The 12,443-nt window shown below is 45.0% G+C and overlaps 1 protein-coding gene across 3 annotated transcripts in view; it reads left to right on the top strand.

Moving 5' to 3' along the window:
• The window catches only part of COL13A1 (collagen type XIII alpha 1 chain), a 1,024,165-nt gene that overhangs the window by 746,637 nt on the left and 265,085 nt on the right, over positions 1–12,443 (top strand). For all 3 annotated transcript variants that reach the window (XM_030203528.1, XM_030203531.1, XM_030203529.1), the window contains exon 21: positions 6,974–7,027. In XM_030203528.1, coding sequence (XP_030059388.1) covers positions 6,974–7,027 — 54 coding nt within the window. The remainder of the gene's footprint in view (positions 1–6,973; positions 7,028–12,443) is intronic.

Genomic DNA, 12,443 nt, shown 5'->3' with positions numbered 1-12,443 from the left:
GCCCCGCCCCTCGCCCATTAGATGATGACTGGTTAACAGGAATATTCAGCTGCAGTAACCAGTTAAGTGCTGCTGAATATCCCTGGATAGCCCCGGGCAAGCCATTTAAATGGCCAGGAACCTCTCCTGGCCATTTAAATCGCTTTGAATGCACGTGACGCTATGATCGGGAGCAGTCGCTAGCAACTTGTCTCCTGCCATCCCTTCAACCCTCAGTCGATTTCTAGTACCTTAAAACGCAAACCAACGAGCTGAACTTCGGGCAACGCTTCCAGCAAAAGTTCAGGAAAGCGCTGGGAAGAAACGAAGCAGCATGGCCGCGAAATCGCTGCAAAAGGAGAAGGATCGCAATATAGCCCCGGAAGACAAGATGGCGGCACCCGTTAGCCCAGCAGGCTCGATGGCGGGATCAGCGTGGGTATCGGAGATCGCAGCTGAGGTGACTGGGGCAATGGAGATATTGCTAGATAAAAGATTGAGCCCAATTGATAGCAAATTAGAGCAATTGCAGAACAACATGGAAAAACTGAGTCAGGAACTAGTTTCCTACCAACAGCGCACGGGGGACCTGGAGGACAGAATGGTGACGGTGGAGGAAGCACAGACCAAGATGCAAAAACTGCTCACTGCTTGCGAAGAAAAACTCGAAGACCTTGAGAACAGGTCCCGAAGGAACAACCTGTGCTTTGTCGGGCTGCCCGAAACCCTGGAAGAACGAGACCTGTGTGCATTTCTGGAATCTTGGCTGCCGCGGGAGCTAGAGTTGAGCTCGGAGAGCAGCCTGATTCAAATAGAGAGAGCGCATAGGGTGGGACCCAGAAGGCAGCCAGAATCCAGGCCCCGAGTGGTGATTTGCCGCCTCCTCAACTTTGCGCAGAAAACTTTGATCTTACAAACGCTACGGGAGGCAAAGAGGCTGCGGTATAACAATCAAAAGGTGTTATGTTTCCAAGATTATTCAGCCTCGGTGGCAGCCCAGCGGAAGAGTTTTTCTCCAATCTGCTCTCAACTGTTTGAAAGGAAAATTAAATTTGCGCTGATGTATCCAGCGAAATTGAGAATTACCTATCAATCATCAACAAAAATGTATGACTCCGTCGCAGAGGCGAAGAATTTCTTACGACAGCTGGACCCGATTACAACTTGAAGAGGCGAGAAGGAGCGGAGTATTGGGTCAGATGGAACTAATGGATAACTGTAAGTTAAGCGGAGTAGCCTCTCCAGCTGGGGATTTGCACAGTGGTTGGTAACACTAGCCAGGAATGGAAAGCCATCTAAAAGGAGAGCGAACCTCAGAACTATGTTTAAAGTCTCCCCAGGTTAGCGCATGAGCTCTAAGATCCAGAAGCCTGATCCCTGGGGAAGGACAGATAAGCTATTTGCTATGGTTAAATTGGTGTTTTCAGAGTTTATAGGTTACAAATACACAGACTTTGAGGAGCTTGGACAGTTTCCTTGCAAAACAGGCCATGGGGGGCTCTGCTACCACATGGCAGAGAAGAAGCACTAACTGATTGCATACACAGAAACTGCAGTTTAATGTTGGTTCTAAGTGTTTGTAGGAAGTATGGATTTATGAAAGCGGTGCAGACCCACACGAACTGGAACTTGGGTTAGCACCCGCTTTGCATTGGTGAGCAGACCTGCATATCTAGCCTAAAGGGGGACTTTTGGGACATGTGGTTGTGTGGGAGAATAAACCTGTATTAACAGCGCAGCACAGGATCAGCATATTTAGCGCATTAGAGAATATGATATGTATGTAGATTGAAGTTGCGAAGAGTACGGATGAGTTACTAGTGACTTGCTATTAGTTGGGGACTTGTTGAGGAAGTGTGGATGTTGTGGTGTTTGCTAGAGGGGAGGGGAGAAAATGGCGTCAAACGTGATGGTCTCAATCAGGGACCCAGGGGTTTGGAATGGGAAGCAAGAGGGTGAGGAGGTGGGTAGGGAAGGGTGGGGGAGGGCAGGCGGGGGAAGGAGAAGGAAGGGCGGGGAGAGAAGGGGGATGCAAGGGTGGGATTGGATAGCCCTGTTTGCATGTGGTTTTATTGGTAACACATCGAGGACAGACCTGGGGGAAGAGCACGTAACAGAGGAGATAGAGGTACAAATGACTGAGGGAGTGGAGGCTGGGACACTCCCTTGGCATAAACAGAATCCAAGAAGCTGGCAAGTAGAGGCCCTAGTTCTGAGAGAGCTGTGACATGACAACATTACAGATACTGACCTGGAACGTTGGGGATATACACTCCCCGGTAAAAAAGACAAAAAATACTGAAGGTGCTGAATGACAGGAAAGTGTCAGTAGCCTTCTTACAAGAAACACATCTAACACGAAAAGAGCATGAAAAATTGAAAACATGGTGGGTGGGAGAAATGTATGATGCTCCGGCATGGGGAAAAAAGGGGGGTGTAGTCATTTTAATTAAGAAAGGTCTAAATGTAGAAGTAAAAAGAGTGACTGTTGATCCAGGGGGGAGGTATGTCCTGGCCTCAGTGATTCTAGAAAGGCAGCCCTTATTACTCTGTAACATTTATGCTCCAAATAACTATGACAAACGTTTTTTTACCCAAATTATTTGCAAAATTCATGCGATGGGAGATATCCCAATAGTGTTGGGGGGTGATCTGAATGATGTTTTGGACCCTGCTTGGGATAGATCCAATCCGACAGGGCGGGAGATGATCAGACGGGAAAGAGGTATATTAAGGTTGTGTAATGCACTGGAATTGGTAGATGTGTGGAGAACGCTGCACCCTACAGAAAAAGATTTCACGCACCTCTCTAGAGCTCACCAAACGCTGTCTAGAATAGACTATATAATGCTATCATGGGATTTACTGACTAAAGTGGAGGAAGCTCAGATAGGCCCCATTATGATTTCTGATCATGCCTGGGTGAGGATGCAGATAAGGGTGGGAGAGGGGAGACCTGCTTTGGGGGCCTGGCGATTCCCTGCACATTTATATCGGGACAGTCAATTCTTGCCTTTTCTGGTGGAGAAGTGGAGGGAATATTGTGCCAATAATGAGCAGCATAAGGCAGACCCTGTTCTTTTTTGGGAGTCAGCAAAGACCGTCCTCAGGGGAGAGATAATCTCTTACCTGGCCTTTAAAAGGAAGGTCCGGAATAGAGAGATGTATCGTTTGGAGGGGCAGGTGGTAGCTTTAAGGCAACAATACAGCCAATGGCACACCTTGCGAATTCGATCACAGTTATTGGAGGCGCAACAAGCCTTAAATGAGTTGCTGCAAGAGAGGGCGCAGAAAACAAACATGTATTATAAGTATCAGCTATATAGGTTTGCAAATAAAAGTGGGAGATTCCCGACCCGGCTTGTGAATAAGAGGTTTAGAGCTAAAAAAAAATACCATGCAGACTAACTGGAGACAGGGAGGGTTGTGACTACCAGACATGCGACTATACAACCAGGCATGTCTCCTAAGACACCTGCGGGATTGGATTTTAGGCACCACCACTTATACGGATATGGAGATGGAAAGGGCGTTCTTCTATCCTTGGCATTTATATTACTTATTACATGTTAAAAGGAAAGGAAACTTATCGGAAAGAATCAGAGGAAGTATATTGCTGGGGCCATTGTGGCATATGTGGAGAGAACTAGTGCAGAGATGGGGTCAGGACCCGACCACCAGTATATTAATCCCGATAGGTGGAAATGACGATTTTACACCAGGCAGAGATAATGTAGTGTTCCGTTTACTTCAGGAACAAGGAGTGGACTTGCTAGAAAGCTTTATTAAGGAGGATGGTACTTTGATTTCAGTAACTGACTTTACACAAAGGTGCGCGGGGGGCCTAGCAACGATACTAGCCTACCAATTAGCTCTTTATGTACAAAGCATGCCAAAAGAGGAGTTGTCTCAAGGGTTTGGGAGACAGCTGCGGGAATTTTTAGAGGGAGATGCGTTGGGCCAGGTCTCAGTATCCTCTGCCTTAGACACTCTTGCACCTTTGATGACCCGCCCTGTAAGGCGTACAAAACCCCAACCTTGACTGACTTCTAATATCCGCTACCTACGTTCCTGTACCCGCTCCGCCGAACGCCTCTGGCGGAAATCTCGGGCCCTTGCTGATTTCTTACACTTTAAGTTCATGCTGTCCTCCTTCCAATCTGCTCTTTTACGTGCCAAACAGGATTATTATATCCAACTGACCAACTCTCTTGGCTCTAATCCTCGACTTCTCTTCACCACATTGAACTCTCTCCTCAAGGTGCCCCCTCCCCCAACTCCCCCTTCATTATCTCCTCAGACCCTTGCTGAATTCTTTCACAACAAGGTTGAAAAGATAAACCTCGCTTTCTCTACCTCACCACCTCTCCCTCCACTAGTCCGTTCCCCTCTCTCTCCTTCCCCTCATTCCTTTCCTCCTTTCCTGAAGTTACTATTGAGGAAACTACACTTCTCCTTTCTTCCTCAAAATGTACCACCTGTTCCTCTGATCCCATTCCCACCCACCTTCTTAATGCCATCTCTCCTGCTCTTATTCCTTTTATCTGTCACATTCTCAACCTCTCACTTTCCACTGCGACTGTCCCTGCTGCCTTTAAACATGCTGTGGTCACACCTCTCCTTAAGAAGCCTTCACTCGACCCTACTTGTCCCTCTAATTACCGACCCATCTCCCTCCTTCCTTTTCTCTCCAAATTACTTGAGCGTGCTGTTCACCGCCGCTGCCTTGATTTTCTCTCCTCACATGCTATTCTTGACCCACTACAATCTGGTTTTCGCCCTCTCCACTCAACCGAAACTGCGCTTACTAAAGTCTCCAGTGACCTACTACTGGCTAAATCCAGAGGTCAATATTCCATCCTCATTCTTCTTGATCTTTCCGCTGCTTTTGACACTGTCGATCACAGCATACTTCTCGATACCCTGTCCTCACTTGGATTCCAGGGCTTTCCTGGTTCTCTTCCTACCTCTCCCTCCGCACCTTTAGTGTTCACTCTGGTGGATCCTCTTCTACTTCTATCCCTCTGCCTGTCGGCGTACCTCAGGGTTCTGTTCTTGGTCCCCTCCTCTTTTCTAGCTACACTTCTTCCCTTGATTCATTAATCTCATCCCATGGCTTTTCCTACCATCTCTATGCTGATGACTCCCAAATCTACCTTTCTACCCCTGATATCTCACCTTGCATCCAAACCAAAGTTTCAGCATGCTTGTCACCTCTCGTTTAGACTACTGTAATCTGCTTTTTGCTGGCCTCCCACTTAGTCACCTCTCTCCTCTCCAGTCGGTTCAAAACTCTGCTGCCCGTCTCATCTTCCACCAGGGTCGCTTTACTCATACTACCCCTCTCCTCAAGACCCTTCACTGGCTCCCTATCCGTTTTCGCATCCTGTTCAAACTTCTTCTACTAACCTATAAATGTACTCACTCTGCTGCTCCCCAGTATCTCTCCACACTCGTCCTTCCCTACACCCCTTCCCGTGCACTCCGCTCCATGGATAAATCCTTCTTATCTGTTCCTTTCTCCACTACTGCCAACTCCAGACTTCGCGCCTTCTGTCTCGCTGCACCCTACGTCTGGAATAAACTTCCTGAGGTCCTACGTCTTGCCCCATCCTTGGCCACCTTTAAATCTAGACTGAAAGCCCACCTCTTTAACATTGCTTTTGACTCGTAACCACTCGCCTCCACCTACCCTCCTCTCTTCCTTCCTGTTCACATTAATTGATTTGATTTGCTTACTTTATTTATTTTTTGTCTATTAGATTGTAAGCTCTTTGAGCAGGGACTGTCTTTCTTCTATGTTTGTGCAGCGCTGCGTATGCCTTGTAGCGCTATAGAAATGCTAAATAGTAGTAGTAGTAGTAGTATCCTGGTTTTGCAAAGAACTAGAGAAAGGACAACCAGAAAGGCAAGTAGTAGAGGTGGCTGACAGATGGAGTGCAGAAGCAATGCAACAAATATCTGAACGACACATACAGCAATCAGTGATGGGGATGGCGAGAGTAGTCCATAGCGCCGAACTTCAAGAGTGCCAGTTCAGGGTGTTGCACAGAGCCTATTTCTCTCCCAGACGGGCATTCCACGCAAAGGTTACAGACTCTGATAACTGTCCAAAATGTAAGCAAGGGGGTGCAACTCTGACGCATTGCCTATGGCAGTGCAGGTACAGCAAATCCTTTTGGTGGGGCCTGGGTAAATTCCTGATAAGGATATTCAATTGTGATTACCTTTGACAGAATGCTGCTTGGTATGCCTGGGCAATGGGGGGTGGGAACACAAGAGGAACGCCTGTTTTTGAATAAATCCTGCATAGTGGGGAAAATGTGCATTCTTAATCACTGGCTAATGGACATGCCTCCCTCCTACTGGTACTGGAGAAATAAGCTGCATCAGCTCATGCTTTGGGAAGCGAGAGGGGCACGATTGACACCAAAAAGACAAGCACGATTTCTGGCTATTTGGAGGAAATATATTAATAAGATATCACCGAGAGCACGCAGTCAAGTACTCAATGGGCTACCATGGGGAGATGGCGGAAGGTAGATAGGCCCAACAATAGGGTGTGCAAGCAGGAAGAGGGGGGCAGAGGGGATCAGGGAAAGGGGGTAGAGAGTACTGGGGGGGGGGGGGGGGTTGGGGTAAAGGGGGAGGGGGGGAGAGGATGGGTGAGGGGGGAACAGGACGACATAACTGTTATTGTTGGATAATAGCAAACTGATGATTAGTTATATTCAGATTGAAGTGTACTGTCTATCGTGTAATGTTTGCCCAGAGTTTACATATTGAATAAAAATTGTTTAAACATAAATCGCTTTGAATATCGGGCCCATTATTGGTAATAACACCTCATACATTATCCTGTGCTACGTTTATGATTCCCAAGCCCTTGGGTAGGACTCAAATCATAACAAAGTGAATTGGCCAACACTGACTGTGACACGTTATTTGTGAATTGTGGATAATAATCATAACATAATAATCTTTTTCTCTTCAGGGAGAAACTGGTGATTTTGGCCAGACTGGAATACCAGGACCACAGGGAGAAAAGGTATTTAAAAGACTAGTGAGAGTGGTAAATGACAGATTCATATGTTTGCTAGGTCTGTTAAATGGCTCCAGATTCACTTGACAGGGTTGATCCAATCTTGAGTTTACTACATCGCATGCAGGAATCTTAGCGAATCCATTTGGAAAATGCAACCTCTGTGTACCTCCCAGTGGTACATCAACATATCCGAGAACACTTATGTAAACCCTAGTTGCCGTGTAAAGACAGACAAACTTCTTCAATGTTGTGATTGGTGTGCAACAAGGCTGTGTACTTGCCCCAGTTTTGTTTCTTCTGTTCAAAGACTTTGTTATGCAGATTTAGATTCCTTTCATTCTCTCATTTTATCTCTACTAATCACCAGGCTACTGCCACATTGTTTCTCTAGGATGTTCCCAATCAATATTAAAGAAATTCCAATCTCTGCAGAATATGGCTATCTGCCTCTTATGTCCATAGAGAGACCATGTTTCCCCACATCTGTGAAATTATCATTGGCTCCCTGTCAAACAGCATATAATTTACAAACTCTTTACCTTGATGTTCTAAGCTTACTGTTTAGGTCTGCCCCCTTATCTAGTTACTCTCACTATCCCCTATTCACCTACCCAGTTGGTTCGCTCTATTAACGATTATCGCTTGGTTCTTCCTGGCCCACGATTGGCCCAACTTGAGACCACTTGTCACTGTGCTTTTTTCTATAACACCATCTTTCTGGAACTCCCTTCCCCTTTCAATTCATGCAGAGCTTTTCTTTAGGAGCTTCAAACAGGAAATCAAAACCTGGCTATTCAAACAGGCACTTGACTTGATCTGAACTACGTAGTTCTGTGCTGCCCACCACATCCTTTTTCCTACCTCTCCTCCCTTCCCTCCCTTACCCATCTTTGTCCCCATCCCTTTCTTCCCCGCCCTTGGTATGTAGGTGTCTCTTGATAGAATGTATTCTCTTTTTTGTCGTAGTTCCTTATACATTGCTGTTATTGATTATTTTTAGTCTGGAAACCACCTGGATCTGCCAGTTAGATAAGGCGGTATAGTAAGTCTCAATAAATTTATTTTGTTACATTTGTACCCCGCGCTTTCCCACACATGGCAGGCTCAATGCGGCTTACATATTGTATACAGGTACTTATTTGTACCTGGGGCAATGGAGGGTTAAGTGACTTGCCCAGAGTCACAAAGAGCTGCCTGTGCCTGAAGTGGGAATCAAATTCAGTTCCTCAGTTCCCCAGGACCAAAGTTCATAAATATAAAGATATTGAACAGGCCAAATGTTGACAGTCGGGAAAATGATCAAAACCAGCTCATGGGCTTGGACTTTGCTGATGGTAGAGCAGTGCTGGGAGAAACTATCAGCTGTCTCCCGCTGAATATCACCAGATAGATGGCTAAGTACCATTTAACTGGCTAGGTGCCGTTCCTGGCGAGTTAAATGGTTTTAAATATTGGGGAGGGGGGGGGGGGGTCAGTTCTTAAGGTCCTTTATGGTTAGCCCCTTTGTATATTTGTACTTTATTAGAAATGTATGCCCCTCATAGGACATTATGTTCTGGTTTGAAAAACAAATACTTCAGTAGTGTTTGAGAAGAATTCTTGTTGTCACCTATCATAACCAATGAGAGAAGATCTTGAGAAGAAACGACTCATGGAGTCTCCAAGATATTGTAGCTAAGTGAAGGATCCTGCTCGTATTCTAAGTCTGCATAATTATTGGCATTCCAAACCTGCAATGTCATGGACAGCAACAGATGACAAGAGAAAGAGAGAAAGTCCAAAGAAGACCTGATGTAGCACATTCAAAGAAGATCCTCAGTACCTTGCTACCAACTAGGAAGAAATGGAAACTGTTACAGTCAACCGAACACGCTGGAGAATGCTTGCTGCCCATGTGGACTTAAGTCTGAGTAAGTACGTCTATATGCAGTGGGGTAAACCTATGTCTGGCTCTACTACTACTACTACCCTATCAGGAAAATTTGAAGCCGTCTGGCAATCTTAATATGCCAGAGCTGGAAACAGGAAAATGTCTGCACTGATATATGTATGAAAATCATGAGAAAACCTTCATAGATGCAAATTTCAGTCAGTAAAGAAAAAAATATATTTATATCATTTCTGCATTCCTTTTTAATGAGTACATACTGAATTATATTTATCTTTATAAGAAGGAAAATTGAAGAGGGAATCTCAAATAAAGCAGTATCTTTAGATTATTCCTATTTTGATCCAATAAAAAAACTTCAGAGCCTTCCAATAATCCAGTTTACAGTGGTATTAATACAGCTATTGAGATGGCATAAAATCAGGGCAGTTCCATATCTGGGAACATGCAGGCTGAAGTACAGTACATATTCTGTAAAGGAGCTCATAAGTGCCCTAGTGCATAACTGCAAGGGGGCGTGCCCATGGGTGGAGCATGGACAGGACATGGGCTTGTCACATGCACACAAGGCCAAATTCTGTAAATGGTGCCTTAAAAATCGGCCTAAAGTTAGGCATAGTTTATAGAAAATGCTCACGCGCCGTTCTTGTGACTAAAACTTATGCGCATCAATTTAGGCCACCTAACACCAGACGCAGATCAGGTGTATTCCATAATAGTGCACATAGTTTTTTGAACTGCACACAACCTGCTCATTCCACACACCCCTTTCGACTGCATGCATTAGAATTTACGTGCACCGCATTGTAGAATAGACCTAGAAAGTTATGCGCGTACATTTTAATTAAAGCCAATTAGTGCTGCTAATTGGTTAAGTAGCAATTATTGGCACTGATTGGCTTGTATTTTTTTAATGTATTTATAATTTTTAAAGTTACAATCCAAGCAAACACACTTGTACAGAAAGTAGTTAAATACAAGATCATTTAAAGAAAATTTGGTAACATGAAAAGGGATGAATACAAAACAATCAGTTTCATTCCCCCATTTATATTTAAACCACTAAAGTCCACAAATACGATTGAAGATTTACAACTTGGAGAATTAGGAACTCAAATAATATTATAACGAAGAAAAAAAAAAAAGAGTGACACTGTGGAGCTGCAAGAAACCTTTTTCTCTCAGGACACTTGAGTTTCTCTTTCAGTTCTCTTGGTTACTAAGAACTCAGTGAGATGTTTAGGTTCAAAGAATACATATTTAATGGATTGATATCTAACTATGCATTTGCATGGGTAATGCAAAAAGAAAGGAGCACCCAGCTGTTGTACTCCAGGTCTACTTAGAAGAAATTGACGTCTTCTTTTTTGGGTCTCTCTTGTCACGTCCGGAAATATTCTTATTTTTAATCCAAAAAAGTCTTTGTTTCTATTTTTAAAGAAAAGTCTCATCATCCACCCTTTGTCAGGTGCCAGTACCATCGTAGCAATCAAAGTAGAAGAAATAACTTTTTCAGAGTCCGAAGTCTCTAGTAGTACTGACACGTCTAAAGGGGATTCTGAGATCTCTTGTTCTCCTGGTGCTTTCACCGGTAAGTAATATACTTGTAGAAACGGAGGAATTGCTTCTTCAGGAACTTGAAGTATATCTTTCATGTATTTTAGTAGCATTTCTTTTGGTGACATTGTTTTAATTCTTGGAAAATTAATAAACCTGAGATTATTGCTTCTCTGATTATTTTCTAACACTTCAATTTTCCTGCGCAAGTTCATCAAATCTTTAACTGTTGTCGCTTGAATATCTTGAATTTGTTTTTCCTTTTGATCGAAATTCTGCATTTTCTCATCTAGTAACTTCACTTCATTCTTATCGTATCTTCGGTTAAAGTTAGAGTTTTTAATTCTAATTGATTTATTTGGGGGCATAAAGCCTTACCAAAAGAGGCAATCAAGGTCCACAATGATTCAAGAGTCACTTCAGATGGTTTTTCTAGTGAGGCAAACATTTGCATAGGTAGATTAGTTTTCAAAGAAGTACTTACCTCACTTCCCGTAGCCAGGAGTTCCCCCGCCGATATAGTTGTTTGTCTCGCAGCGATTCCAACTTCCACCGTTGCGGATCTCTCCGAGCCTACCCCAAGCTGTTCCCGTGCCTCGAGTCTATCCAACTTTCCGTGGTAGACGCCATCAAAGGGGTACTTGCTCGCTGCAGTTGCGGGGGTGGCGTCCTCTGGTCCGGACTCAATGTTGTCTCAAGCACCGGCGTTGGTTCTAGGCCTCCAACTGCACCGGCCAACGTGCCACTCACAGACCCATTTTCTTGCAGGTTCTGAACGAATAGGTCCATAGGTCCGATCACCGGGACTGCTTGTCGGCCAGAAGACACAATGCTGCCCGATTTGCCCCTCCGCTTAGGCATAGCGAAAGCTAGGACTGACTTGCTGAGAGCATTGCTTCCACACGTTCACTCTAAACGGCCATCTTGAATCTGCGTATCCCGCTTGTTAATCAATTAAGTTGTGCACACACAACTTAAGGCACCATATGTAGAATTTTGGGGACACCTTATAGAATACTATATGTTGTGTATACATAGGCGCACCAGTTAAAAACAACCAGGTTACTGGGTGCTCCTAAATGTAGGCACAAGGCCAACTTAAGGCTCATAATCTATAACAGCATATAGAATTGATGCTCAGCATTTGGCATTGAGGTGTCAAGTTACAGAATTGCCCCCAAGTGCCATTGGTTCTGAGTTTGCCAGTTTCAAATAGTATAGATAATGAGGACAATGTTCAGCCTGCGGGAGGCAGCGTGCCTAAGTGCCACGATCTGCGCTGATGTCACGGTTGTGCCCAGGTCCCGGGCTCGCAGTCACCTCAGTCCCCGGGGTTTAGACCTGGAGAATGCTGCGAAGTGATGGTTTACTGTTTCCCGGGTTCCAGAAGATATGCTGGTCCGGTCCGGATCTTCCAGCTCTCCAGATTGTTTTGGGAGTTTTTTGGAACCAAGCAGCACCCATACCTGGTGAACTCCCTTGTGACCTGCCTTTATTAACCACCTGGTAAGGTTCTTAGTTGCCTTGCAACAGTGTTCTTCAGAGGCGTTTCTTTGGTGTGAAGTGTTGCAGTGCCTTTGTGCTGTTTGTGTTGGTGACTTTTACTCTGCTTGTTTTTTGGACTATTCTTCTGCCTGGCGCCTGCCCAGACCTGGATTGTTTATTGGACTATTCTTCTGTCTACATCCTGCCCTGACCCGGCTTGTTTCTGGATTGTTTGTTTGCCTACGGGTTTTCCTGGAACCCAGCGTGTATCTTGTGTTCCTGTTATTTGTCAGCCTGCTGCTGTGTCCTGCCGTGTCCTGCAAGTCCTACCGGCCACCTGAAGCCCAGAGCTCAACTCTTGGTGAAAGGTGGCCAAGTGTAGGTGAAGCCTTACTCCAGTCCACCGTGTTCCAGTTCCGGTCTGCCTTATCTGGTGCTGGGGTGATTCTCCTGCCGCTGCTGCTCCTTGGCAGTGGCCCAAGGGCTCAC

Source organism: Microcaecilia unicolor, chromosome 5 (assembly GCF_901765095.1).
Source record: "Microcaecilia unicolor chromosome 5, aMicUni1.1, whole genome shotgun sequence".
NCBI lineage: Eukaryota > Metazoa > Chordata > Amphibia > Gymnophiona > Siphonopidae > Microcaecilia > Microcaecilia unicolor.
The sequence above is the reverse complement of the archived record's forward strand: the minus strand, read 5'-3'. Positions and strand labels throughout refer to the sequence as shown.